Source organism: Prenolepis imparis, unplaced genomic scaffold, assembly GCF_030444845.1.
Source record: "Prenolepis imparis isolate NDT839.2.m4 unplaced genomic scaffold, iyPreImpa1.0 SCAF_3, whole genome shotgun sequence".
NCBI lineage: Eukaryota > Metazoa > Arthropoda > Insecta > Hymenoptera > Formicidae > Prenolepis > Prenolepis imparis.
Window position 1 is genome coordinate 4,570,998 of NW_028141161.1, and position 14,419 is coordinate 4,585,416.

Sequence of the window (14,419 nt, forward strand, 5' to 3'; positions counted from 1 at the left end):
ATAAAAATGTTATAAATAAACAATAAAATTATAATTGTTAGTATAATCCCAGGAGAAAACTATAAGCAATCGAACCGTACTTTGCAAAAGTCATTTAGTAGATTACTTTTTTAATTATCCTGCACGTTGGAAAATGTAGTTTCGAGAAAAACGCGTTTACCTCTTCGTTATTTGATATTTTCATGATACTTACAGTTGAATAATGCTCAGTCAGCTATTCCAGATCCATACAGAATGCCTTCTTCTACCTCGAAGAATTCTTTTTCAGTAATTTTCATCATTTTTCTGGCCGAACTTCTTTGGTGCTTTCCAAAGTACGGAGCTCCGTTCTCTGTAGTTGTTTGTTATTCTGTAAATCAACGAATATTTTACACTATTGTCCAATCACGATGCCCATCGTTTCCATTATTTTTAAGATAGGATAATATCCTTCGTTGAAGATCGCAGTGATGAGAAAAGTAGCAATTTCAATTGTTTTTGCGCCACAGTGAAGATGTTTTGGAGCCAGACGCCAAAGATTTGCGTTGAAACTTTCGTTTGAATTCTGTGTATATCCGCCTAAACATCTTTCTAATAGATCATTCTTGGACAGATCTTGAAAAATTGGCAACAAAGCTCTTGAACATCCTTGTGAAAAGCAGGCGGATATTCACATTTATTAAGTTCTCCAATTGCTTCTGCTACTCGCCACCAACTTTCAGCTCCCGATGGACAGTTCTCATGTTGCGGTCTTCTATCGGTTGAACATAAGTGATAGTAAGTAGCCATGATGGCTTTTTTTATCTCTGCAATGACGGAATCCGGATGTCTTCTTATCGCTAATCTATAGTATGTCGTCAATTTTTTTATTAATACGTCTGTTAATTTTCCTTTTCCACCGAATTTCGCCCTTTTTTAATATTTTTCAGGCGAATACCCATTCTTTTTTCGACGTGTCCAACACATTTACTTTTTTTCTTTTTTTATTTGTGAAAAAGCATTAAAAACAGTAAAAATTTCAATAAACCGATAACCATGAGTCTGACTTAAAATTACATCCTCATCTAAAATTTTCAATTTTTGGCGCAGAACTTGTTGCTTCAGTTTCCATTTCCATAGTAAACCGATTTCCGTGAAACGATTTTTTTCGCGGTCTTGATGGACGATAAGTAGATTCTTTCGTACACTTTCAAGGCATATTTTCAGTCAAATATTTACGTTTGCTCAAGCCGAGATTCGAAAAAAAACTGAGGACGGTTACTAAGATCAAAACGGAAGACGGTTACTGTGCTAGCAAAACAAGTTTTGCACACACACAAAAATATAAACGCACATTTATACGCTCAGATATAGTCAAATACTATAGTTGAGTAGATATAAATAGAAATATATTGTTCCGACAACAATAGAATGCCGAAGAAACCGTCAATCTGGTAGATTTATACCTGCAGCAACTGCCTGCTGAACCGATCCTGAGCGCTTCTCACTAAAACGGTTGTAACTTCGTCAATATTGAGAATTTGACAATAACACTTTGGAAATATATTCTTCAAAACATATACTATTTATTTATGTAAAAAATCGATTCTTTTACCTACTAGACAACACAAGCGCGCGCTGCGCGCGCGCCATTTCATTTAAAGATTTTATTTAATTTTATTTAATTTTATTTTAAACAACTGTTGAAACTGTTAACCTTCGCGATAACAGCCGTTCAATGCTACGAATATAATGCACAACGCGAATCGAAACAGCCAATTAGCATCGCGGAAAAGAGGCAACAATACTTCGAGATTTTCGAGAATCGACTTAACATGCCTTTTTAGAAATTTTTCATTTAAAGATTTTATTTAATTTTATTTGATTTTATTTTAAACAACTGTCGAAACTGTTAACCTTCGCGATGACAGCCGTTCAATGCTACGAATATAACGCACAATGCAAATCGAAACAGCCAATTAGCATCGCGGAAAAGAGACAACAATTTAATACTTCGAGATTTTCGAGAATCAGATTATCTCCTCCCTTTTCGCAGAACACGCATTTCCAATCCTTCTCATCTAACCAATATTTGTTTTCCTCCTTCATATTTCCACATCTCAATCTCGCTAATGCTATAATCCCTTTTCCGTTTCCACACTTGTCTAGACAATCTTTTTCTAAATAATTTGAAATTCTCCTTAACGCTTCTAACTCTCTATATTCCTTATTGTACCTTGCCTCTCTAATCTTACCTTCCTCTGTTTGTCTCTGTACATCTCTTTCCCTGTCTATTATACTTTTCTCAATACTATATTCATTTTCTATTATATGCTCCAATACCGCAACTCCCCACCCATTTCTATTATAATACCTCTCCCTCTCCTCACTATATTGATCCTCCCAATTACTCTTCTTTTTCTCTTCCCAACATCTCTTTACCCATCTATGCTCTTCCATTTCTTTTATCTTTTCCTCGTACCTTCTGGCTCTTAAACCCCAATTTACTTTTAATTTTTCTATCCCTACTTCTCTTGTTATTATATACCTTGGTGTACACAAAAATCTAATTTAAATAACCATCTTGCGTAGTCAAGTCTAATTTTTTCCAATTCCTTTTTTTCTTCCCATCCCCATATCTCAACCCCGTATGCCATCACACTTTCTACTAGATATCTAAAGAGCATCCATCTTCTACTAAAGTCCTATCTGCAGATCCTTTCTCCTATACCCCAAACCTTATTTGCCGCTAATCTACCTTTCCTCGCTAGATCCTTAATATGTTCGTAATAGTCTCCTTTCTTGTTGAATAAAAATCCTAGGTATTTAAAACTCTGTACCTCCTCAATCTCTTCTTTACCCCATCTCCATTTCTTAATTTTTTCTTTTCTTTTCCTGTTAATAAATACTAATACCTTTGTTTTATCTGCGTTTAACTTTAAGCTTCTATCCTTGCAAAACCTCTTAAAAATAGCCATCATTTCCAACAATGCCTCCCTATTTTTTGCTAACAATACCATATCATCCGCATACGCTAACGTCCAAATCCTCTCTTTCCCTAAAGGTACTCCTCCTATTCCTTTATTTTTCATATACCTATCAATGTCCGCTATATGTAAATTAAAGAGAAGTGGACTCAATACGCATCCCTGCCTTACTCCTTTTGTAACTTCAAATATGCCCGATAATCCTTCCTTGGTTCTTATTGTCATTGTCGTTGTTTCGTATATATTCTTCAGTCTTTTTTCTTATCAATCCGCTTTCTATCTCCTTCTCTTCTAAAATCTCCCATAGTTTTTTTGTCAACATTATCAAACGCAGCCTTGAAATCCACGAACATAGCGTATACCTTCCTTTCTTTTCTTCCTTTATCTCTTTGCACAATGTGATTTAGAATGAATATGTTATCAACTGTTCCTCTTCCTTTTCTGAAACCTCCTTGACTTTCCTTTTGGTAATAGATTTCTTATCTTTACTGATTCTTCCAGCCTTCTTCTTAATATTTCCGCATAGATCTTATACGCTGAACACAGTAAGGATATCCCTCTGTAGTTCTCTGCCTTCTCTCTATCCCCTTTCTTATATATCGGTACAACCACACTTGTCTTCCATTCTTCTGGGACACGCCCGCTTTTCCATACCTTCTTCATTAATTCTAATACGCCGTTTTTTATTGTTATCCCTCCGAATCTCCAAGCCTCCATGGGTATTTCATCTATTCCTGCTGCCTTCTTCAACTTAAGCCTTTTTACTGCCGCACTTATTTCCTCCTTATTAAAAGTGTATATAATAATTGCTTTCCATTTACATCAAAACTCAGATAATTCTCATTTGTGACGTCATAACTCAGTTGAATGCACGTTCTTTTTGACGCTGAGAAAGTGAGATTCAACTGAGTTTTTGCCACAGATGTCTATATTAAACCTAGATCGCTACTCTGTCAAAAAAGCTGAGGCATGACACCTTACAACAAAATGGCAGCGATGCATCTGTATTAGTTCATATATAATATCTTACAAAATTGACAGTCTGTGTGTTTGTGTTAATGCATATGTGATATTCGGCGATACCATGGCAACAGTCATTTTGTTGTAAGGTGTCATAGCCAAAACCCACTGATCTCTATACTAACTGGATAGACTATATCCTATTAAAGCATTCTGAATTGAAAGCTCACTCAGCGCCTCGGAATGTTCAATAAGGTACTAAATACTGTCATGACACTGCGCTGTCGATAAAAATAAATTAGAGGGGTTATTTAACCGAGTGCAGTCTGAAAATTAAATTATTATTTTCAATTCCATAAACAAAAAAAATGAAATAAAACAGAGAATTTTTAATTTGTAGTCAAGTTCAAATATAAAATCATATAAACAATTATTTTGCAGCAAGCAAATAATTTATTAACTCAAATTTATATTTAATTATATTAATTAGTTAATTAAATTAATGAATAATACTAATTAAATTAGAATAAAATTAATAAAATTAATTATTAAATATTCTCCTAAGTATGAAATTACATTTTAGGTATAAAATATGATTTTGTATATAATAAAATTTTATATAATATTAATCTAATATAAATAATATATATAATAATTTTTTAAACAACAATAACGAGACACAAAAAATTACTTATTGGTTATAAGACAGGATAAATATCCAACTGTCAAATCACTCTCACTATTCACCATTATTACCAGCAGAACGCAGTGTTTAGTACCTAATTGAACATTCCGAGGCGCTGAAGATCATATAGACCGACTTTTAAGTTTAAACTTGAGCTCGGTCTTAAGTAAGCAAATAACGTTGCATAGATCAATCTTAAGAGCGAAATGGCATTATTCAATACACAGTTCTTTCTTAAGATTTGTCTTGAGCTTGTCTTCGTCAAGTCCAGTAAATAGTCGACTTGAGACGGATTTGACAGGTTATGTGTCACATTACATTGTGCGAGTTGTGAGTCACCACTGGTGACATTCACTCGCGAGTAGAATCACTAGCACGGAGGATATTCCTCCGTGGTCACTAGAGTCTGCCGTGAGAGAGACCGTAGACCGTTGTCGTTTGTCGTCCACGGACGGGAACGGACGTGTTCTCATTATATCCTTTGTTAGGACTTATTTTTTTGAAAACCCATCAAGCTCATTTATACCAGCTCAAAACTAATACAGAAGATAATCTGGCAGCTTCAACAGACGAAGAGCTCGAGGGGACTTTCATCAATCATAACTTCTCGCAGCAGGTTAATAAAATTTGTTAATAAAATTTAGGTTTTAAAACAGCGTTTTGTCTGCTTCATAGACATATTAACATAGACTGCTCATAAGGGTAGTGAGGGCGTCCTCCTGAGGGAAAAAGACAGCATGAATTTACTTGGGTGTCTGTTTTCTTCTGGAGTGGACGTGAACCTATAACCTAACCTAACCTTTCATACTATCCTTTTTCCTCAGACACCCAAATTCATGCTATCTTTTTCCCTCAAAAGGACGCCCCCATCACCCTTATAAGCAGTCTTGAGCAGTCTATGTTAATATGTCTATGGTCTGCTTAAACTAAATGAGTTCCTGTATAAATTATATTTTTACAACATATCGCTCATTAAATACCACAACGTCATAACTCCAAAATTATCTTTTTTGAGTTGTCTGCAAATAAAGAATTCTGATGAGAATTCAATACACTGAGTGAATAGCTAATGATACTTTTATTCCTCTACAATCAGTAGATGATTAAATCGTTACATCAAAATCGCATATCAAGATGACATTACAAAATTTATATTATTTAAAACATTCAAACTAGAAAACTTTGTTTTTTGAGTTATGACGTTAAATTCAATGAGCGATGTAGGTATATTCTCTTAAAACAAATTACTATTACTATAATCACAGGTTGTCTCGCTGGATGAAGAACATGTGCTCTTGTCCACACATTCCTAACAGCTATTATCCTACTTATTCCTTGATGTGAAAGCTCCATACAAGTTCCATAAAAGTCCTGATAAAAGTGTTAAACGAAAATTTTTTCCAATGGCAACTAAAAGAGTTATTTATTCTGATTTAGAGAAAAAGGTGTTTCTCGAAATTTTAAAAAAAGTATAAGCATACTATTGAATCAAAAGGAACAAATTCGTTAACGTTAAAAGAAAAATCAGAGGCTTGGTCTATGATTACACAAGAATATAATGAGTCTTCATTAATTTATAATAAGGTATTTTAAGAATATTTCATACAGCAGTTCCTCGAATTTGTCATTTTCTTAATATTACAATGTTTTATGTTGCAGAGAGATGTTTCACAATTAAAGAAATACTGGTCTTGAAACAACAAAACAAGAACATTTTAACAGCTGAAAGACAAGCAAGATTTCTTACTGGTGGAGGGCCAGAAAAAAATGTTGGTGAAGTTGATTCAGATGTTTTGAACATAATACCTAGCCTTATGACTACAGCACCAACAATGTCTTCGAGTAATTTTACAAGGAATGAGTCTATAGGTACTGTTAAAATGTTTTTAAATAATACATGCATATAAATGTTAATGAAATTATTTGTCAAACGAATGAATAACATTGATTATTTTAGATCGACAAAAACAAATTTTCAAAGCAGTTAAGCAAAATAATATAACAACACTAAACGAATTTGATAATGAACATTTGAAGAAAACACAAGTACCATCAACTTCATCATGCAGTCAACATGAATCAGCATCTGACTTAAATAAGCTAAAAATTAATTAATTTACAATCACAAATGGTAGTTTTTCTTATTCCTTATATTATTCACATATCGATTTAATATTCATTTATTATTGATACGATTAGTATTATGTTAATTGTATATTTATTTTTTCAGATACTAATATAATGATCATAGACGGGGACGAAGATGAAGAAGCTCAATATTCAATTGTTCATGTAGAAGATGTTGAAGATAATACACAGAAAGCACCTAATAATCAATCTGGTAAGAAAATACCAAACGTTATTTAAAACTAAATACTGTTTAAAAAAAATACTCTTAACATTTAAATGCAACTTAAAATTATGTTTTAGATGTAATGACTATTGAAAGAAATAATATATATCTTGATTCAAAGAGAACAAATCATACGGACTCATTAAACTCTAAATCAAAAAAGTCGAAAGTGGACAGAAATAACGTAATATGTGAAAAAGAATTAGAGTTAGCAAATATTAAGATCAATCATGAAATCGAAATATGTAAATTAAGAAAGCAACGTGAAGAGTTCATAAATGAATTGACAATTAGAAAATTATTATTAGAGGAAAAAGAATTAAAAGAGTGAGTAAAATTAGCGAAGTTTCGTGCTCAAAAAGAGATGTAAGTAATTACTTTTTTTTATTAAATAATTAAATAATTTATCAAACATAAAGATCGACCATCGGTCTGCAGACAATCACACAAAAATTATTATTAGGTACCAAGATCCGCTGCAGACCGATAGTCGATCTCATCTTTATGTTTGACATTTTCATTGGTCATTTATCATTTATCATTGTAAATAATTTATATTTTTTTATTTTAGGGGACATCATTATTTTTCAGCTGATGATAAGTAAATGATTACATAGGGTACTTTCCAATTCATACATGATGCGCATGAAGTGACAGAAAATTTATAATATGCATGACATAAACTATATTTTTATATGAAAATAAAAATGCTATTAAATATCAAATCATATAATAATGTGTATTATATTAAATTCCTTCCTTTCTTTAATTCCTTCCCTTTTTTGTATATATGATTTGGTATGGATATTTTTAGATTGTCAATTGTTCATTAATTATGTTAATCAAATCTGCAGTTTCATCTTTCGCCTTTCATTTCACGCATAGTATTTCGAAAAATAAAAAGAAGCAATTAAAACCGTACAATTTATTCTTTATAAAAGGTAAGTACTACAGATTTTTTACAGATATACATATATACATAATAACATTCTTATATATGTAACTTATATCCATAATAATATATATGACCGTATAAACATAACATATTGTATATTACTATTAATCACTATTACTATACATTTTAGATAAGAACATGCAATTAAACAATATATGTGGTCAATTTGACATAAATTTATTTGACAATTCTGATTTATCTTCTGATTCATCTTCGGATGACGAGAATAATGAAATTCGAATAATACGTGTAAAACGATATATTCGAGATACGATGAATCCATTCACTGCCTACTACGAACATGAATTTCATCTTAGATATAGATTTTCTAAAAATTGTGTTATGAACGGATTACTGCCTTTAGTTGTCGAAAGTTTAACAAAGCCTGATATGCGAGGTCTACCTATTGATCCAGTTATCTAATTGCTCATTTGGTTACGATTTTATGCTACTGGCAATTTTCAGGTAATTTTCTATATTGCATCTTCAAACATTAAAGACAAACGGTACAAATATTTTTAAAATATTGTTTCATAATTTATTTTATTATTTAGACAGTAAATGGAGATCTCATGATATTACCACAACCGACAATAAGCAGGATTGTGTTTAGAGTAACGGTTGTATTAGCAGCTTACCTAAACACTTATGTAAAATTTACAACAAACCAAGCAGCCATTCAGGAAAATCGAAGACTCTTTAAAGAATTAGGGTATGGACAAGGAGCTATCGGACTTCCTCATATTGATGGAGCGATAGACTGCACCCATGTAAGACTAGTAGGTAACAATTTTAGAGGACTTGCTGAAACATACAGAAACAGAAAAGGATATTTTTCTTTAAATGTCTAGGTAAAAACATGAAGCTGAATAATATATATAAGAGTGCGAAAAACATAGTAATGCAAATCAAGTTTTTTAAACTATTGATTTGTGTGTATAAGTGCAATCTATACATTGTATAGCACGCATCTATACAATCAGTATTTTACAAAACTTGACTTACGTTCATGCTCTAAATAAAAAAAGTGAATAGAAATATTGTAATGTGCAAAAAAGAATAACAATTAGCGAATATTTAAATTAATTATGAAATCGAAATGTGTCAATTAAGACAGCAACGTGAAGAATTTATAAATAAAATGACAAAATATTATTATTAGAAGAAAAAGAACTAATAATATTTTTCAAATATTATTCTCTTTCTGTAAAAGGCTATTGTGGGACCACGAATGGAATTTTTGGACCTTGTCCCAGAATGGCCTGGAAGTCAACACGACAACTGAATCTTCCAAAATTCTCGAGTTTTTATGCGATATCAACAACGCGAATTGGCAGGAATGTTGGTTGGGGATGCAGGATATCCTTGTCTCCCATTTCTCTTGACACCCTTTAGAAATCCACAGAATGAAGAAGAACAGAGGTAGAGTAATTTTAAATAAATTTATTTAAATAAATTTAAATAACCATAGAAAGATAAAAATTGGGCAAAGAGATAACAACGCGGTTATTAGTGCGTGAAAAGTCAGAAAGACAATAATTTAATATTCTTAAAGATACATTAAGCGCGAACGTTTCGGCTTATGTAACATTTAATTTTGCAGAGACCTAAATTTAATTGTTGTTAAATTTAAATTTAAATAAATATATAATCATACGCCGTTAAAAATTTAATATTATATAATAAGAATATATAATAAATAATATCTATTTTCATTATATACAGATATAATCAAATTCAATCACGAACGAGAATGGTTGTGGAGAGAACGTTTGGAGTTTGGAATAAGAGACGATTTCCTTGTTTAGCTAGAGGATTATCTTTAAAACTAATAACATGTACAGCAGTTGTATCAGCTTGTGCAGTTTTGCACAATTTATCCTTACAATTTAGAGATATTCTCCCAGAAGAACCAGATGACGATGCAATTGAAAATGAAAATGTCGAAGAATTGCATCATAATGATCCTCATTGGCAGCCTGCTGATGGATTTATTGTTAGGCAGAACGTAGTTCGTGATTTTGTTCCAGTAATTCACGAACAATATCCTCTATTTTACATTTCCATACGTTTGTTGTCTTGCAAGATCCATTGAGATCTAATGACCCTCGCACACTGGACGCGATAAGTGATATCCAATGAGAGTTCTGCTTTTTCCATCATGACAATGTAATGTCCAAAAATACAGAGCTCTCATTGGATATCGCTCATCGCTCATCGCATTTAGTATGCGAGAACCTCTAGATCCTCATCTGAAAAATAATTGTTCTCCTCTAAAATAAAATAAAAAAGTTTATAAATCATTACATTATGTAAATATGTAATAAAAAAAGAATACTTATATTATGGCCCTCTTCCTGCATGTAGCTGGGGGGGGGATCGCTTTTCGCACTCCACCGGTGCCCCCCAACGCAGAGCGATATCCCGTATTTTCAGAGAAATCCCATCTCGAAATGGGGGATAGATTCAGAATCTCCGTTAACACCAACCATCAACCATGTTATCGTAGACCCATCGCAATGCCATAGCTTGATCAAGAATTTCATAGTTTCCAGGGCTATATTCATTTCCATTAGAGAAAACCTAAAAACACAATGAAAGATTAATTTTTTGTTAATATATAATATTCCACAATTTTTTACATGCAAAATGTAATAGGTAATACTTATAATCACTACTAATAACTACTTATAATTTTCATATTTATTTTTTATTTGTTCTTCAGGATTCCAGTTTCGCAATGTTACTGTGTGTGTAATAAGTGTGTATATTATCCATTCACTGAAAACACAATCCTCATTATAATTTAAGTCAGTGCTGGGATTTACTTGCCATTTACGGCGAGATTTCGAGACGCACGCCTCTTGCCCCCCACTCCTCGCTCGCGCCATAACAACGCAGCGCCGGCCGCTCGTAACTAAGGAGCGCGGCACATAGTCTCAGGAACGTGCGTATCAAACGTAATAGCACAATTAGGATTCTAATAGCAAAAGAACACATATACGTGATTAATAATAGAATAATAACTATTTGTATTATTAATACAAAATAAAAGATTGAATAGAAAATTTTAATAATAACTTTTGCTATTAGAATGCTAATTGTGCTATTACGTTTGATACGCACGTTCCTGAGACCATGTGCCGCGCTCCTTAGTTACGAGCGGCCGGCGCTGCGTTGCTATGGCGCGAGCGAGGAGTGGGGGGCAAGAAGCGTGCGTCTCGAAATCTCGCCGTAAATGGCAAGTAAATCCCAGCACTGATTTAAGTAATAGTATCATTATATGATTTGACAATGTCACGTGCAATGTTACAAAACGATTGACTTTATTTTTAACCTTACGTCGGGCGCGCATAAACGACTTATTATGAATTTGCTCTCTTAACAGTAACGCATATGACTGATAAGAATAGAATATAATGTATCAAATTAAAACGTAATAGCGTTCTAAAAAACTAGCTAATATATATTTTTTACTTTACTTTACAAGTTTCTTCTTCTAATTCTATTCCCTTGGCTGCGCTTCTGTTCAGGAGTCGATTAGACCAAGCTGGTAGTCATGATGATTATAAACGCGAATGGATTTATATAAAACTTACACAAATTTCTTGTTTCAACGGCACTCGTATTTCAGAGAAATAGAACACGTGTATATACCTTTGTACAATACACACGGAATATCTCGTCGTGTTATGCAGCGTTTTCATATAAATTCTTGTAGATCTTTATTATAATTGGTCAAAAAGCTTGGAATCCCGAACATTACCGAAGATGTATTCTTAAGGGTCGGCAGGCGACCCAGGCAAACTCCGAATTGATGTTGGAGACCTCGCGCGGTGACAACGCGAAACTCCGGTTTCAGTGTTACCAACGTTGAAAAACCAATTTCAGGTTCTATGTAGTGGTGTATATCCGTACACGTACACACTATTGCATTGCTCACGCGGACGCACGGTAGAGAGACAAGGATCGATAATCACGTTATCCTTGTTCCTCTACCGTGCTAATCACGTGACATGCTACACGCGAGATACGGCCTGAAAATGCTTTCTGGCCTTCCGTAGCAGAAGGCAGGAATGTAGCAAGGCTAATAAGCACCCACTTTTTGTAAATTTTATATATGCTTATGCACATATATGTGCGTATATATAACAAATAGTATCAAAAATTTATATATATGTCTCCAAATTGTACAATGATAAATAATAATGATAAAATAATAATTCGCAGAGTGAACTAATATACAACATGTAAGACACGGGCGCTTATTAGACTTGGCAATTTATTGCTTTTTTACTTCTACTTTTTTATCGATATTTTATGTATCGTCAGCGCGATAGAGAGACAAGGAGAGAACGAGTATTTTAATTCTTGTCTAACATGTAGTGGCAATTGTAGATTTATAGGCTAACAAATATGTATTACTTAATTACTTTTTGATTATATTGATGTTACTGTATAAGAATACTTGCTCCATATAAATCGTGATGTAAAGAACATACGAGTAACATATTATAAATAGCTCAATGCAAGGTGTTCGGTCTGTCACCCTGAAGACTCAAGTTCAAGTCTATCGATATGATTTTTTTTAATAATATATTAGAATATATAAAAATTATTTTAAAAAATATATTTTTAAAGGCGATTAACTTTAAGAATTTTTAAATATTGAAAAGATCAATTATTTTACAACTATCATATACATAAAAATGCAAAATAATTCCGTGAATAAATTAATGTATCCTGTAATAAATCAATAACTAATATATATATATATATATATATATCAGGGACCCGGACCAAAACCGATAACCGTTCCATAACCGTTTTTTTAGTAGAACAGAAACCGTAAACCGTATTGAAATTCTGATAAATTTATAACACCGGAACCATAACCGGACCGTTAAATTATTTCCGGTTTACGGTTCTTTTCGGTATTTTTTTCTGTTTTTGCGCAAATGACGGAAGTGTCATGATAACTGTCTCCTCGAAGTGCAATATTATACAATTATAATTATAAGAGTATTTTTGTGTCGCCAGTGAAGAATAAAATTAAGCAATTATTGTAAACGATGTTTGCTTATAACGCTTTGGTTACATCATTAACAACTTACAATTAGTCGATCACGCTATTTTGTTATCTGATGAACATTTCCATAATAAGAACTTACATATTGTTAAGGGAATCTTGTCTAATAATTGCTAAAGCAAACATAGAAATGAATATTTACATGACTTTAAATGGACAACCTTTAATATTTTACATCGTGAAACACATACTAGGAAAAGAGAGATAGCTGAAATGTTTTATATAAAAAAATTTAACAACACGATTAACCTACATAAAGACACAGAGAATTTAAACCCTATTTATGATAGAATAATAAAGGAAGTCTAACTTAGTTCGTTTTTTACCATCTATACGAAACGTTTAGTACAGATGAGAGAATTGTAACATGTTGAAAAAAGAAAAAAATTTTAAGTAAGGTATGTTTTAATCATTTACTTTATAATAATTGTTGTTTTCAACTTGGTTTGCGCTATGCTTTTATAAAATGATTCCTTCTATATAGTATTATCCTTTAATTTTAGACTTGATAAGGACCTGAACCAAAGTAGTCCCGAAACGTAGTCTGTATATTTATATATGATATCGAATTAAGAAAGATCAATTAAGCCAGTTGGGTCATTTACAATAATTGCTTAATTATAATTATTTTTATATAATATCTTCACAGCTATCATTATTGCGATAATACATACACGTTTCAGAACATTTACAAAATATCTAAATATATATATATATATAGGTATATATATAAAGTATATATAAATTATATTACTCTAAAAAATTATTATTAATTTTTATGACATGAAAATATATTTATATATGTATCTATATTATATATACCTATATCTAAATATATTTTTATGTATAATATGAAGTGTTGTTTATTTATGTCATAAAAATTAATAATAATTTTTTAAAGTAATATAATTTAGAAATTAATTTAATTAGAAAAACAAAAAGTAAAAATTTTTAAAAACCGGAACCGTAACCGAAAAAATCATAATTTAAACGGTTTCGGTTTTTTTATTTATCAAAAAACCGAAACTGGAACCGGAACAGTTATATTTTATTAAACCGTAACCGAAACCGAACCCTAATTTTGTTTCGGTCCGGATCCCTGATATATATATATATATATATATATATATATATATATATATATATTGATTACTGATTTAGAGAGATAGATTTATTACTGGATTAATTTATTTACCGAATTTTTTGCATTTATATATACAATGTGTTTGTAGTTGTAAAATTATTGAAATATTTTCAATATTTAAAAATTCTTAAGTATCGCCTTTAAAAATATATATTTTTAATAATTTCTATATATTCCAATAATAATAAATATAAAAAAATATATATATATATATACCGATAGACTTGAACTCGAGTTTTCAGGGTGATAGACCGAACACCTCCCACACAGAAAAATGATATGTATTAG

General features: G+C 31.8%; 1 protein-coding gene across 2 annotated transcripts; it reads left to right on the forward strand.

Annotated features, from left to right (window-relative positions):
• The first annotated feature begins 4,883 nt into the window (after nt 1-4,883).
• LOC145933705 (uncharacterized) lies at nt 4,884-7,619 on the forward strand. Of its 2 annotated transcripts, XM_083033681.1 has the most exons (7): nt 4,884-5,206; nt 6,028-6,174; nt 6,250-6,459; nt 6,548-6,721; nt 6,821-6,931; nt 7,021-7,309; nt 7,515-7,619. In XM_083033681.1, the coding sequence occupies exons 5-6, from the start codon at nt 6,832-6,834 to the stop codon at nt 7,272-7,274; spliced, it is 354 nt and encodes a 117-aa protein (XP_082889807.1). In that variant the 5' UTR covers nt 4,884-5,206; nt 6,028-6,174; nt 6,250-6,459; nt 6,548-6,721; nt 6,821-6,831; the 3' UTR covers nt 7,275-7,309; nt 7,515-7,619. The 2 variants fall into 2 exon arrangements, with proteins under 2 accessions (XP_082889807.1, XP_082889808.1); XM_083033682.1 differs by lacking the exon at nt 6,028-6,174.
• Nucleotides 7,620-14,419: the final 6,800 nt, after the last annotated feature.

What these genes read in the sequence shown, in the direction of transcription:
- LOC145933705 (XM_083033681.1), top strand. Translation starts at nt 6,832, where the DNA reads ATGATCATAGACGGGGACGAAGATGAAGAAGCTCAATATTCAATTGTT. An exon ending in AGCACCTAATAATCAATCTG is followed by an intron (nt 6,932 to 7,020) that starts GTAAGAAAATAC and finishes ATTATGTTTTAG; the next exon opens with ATGTAATGACTATTGAAAGA.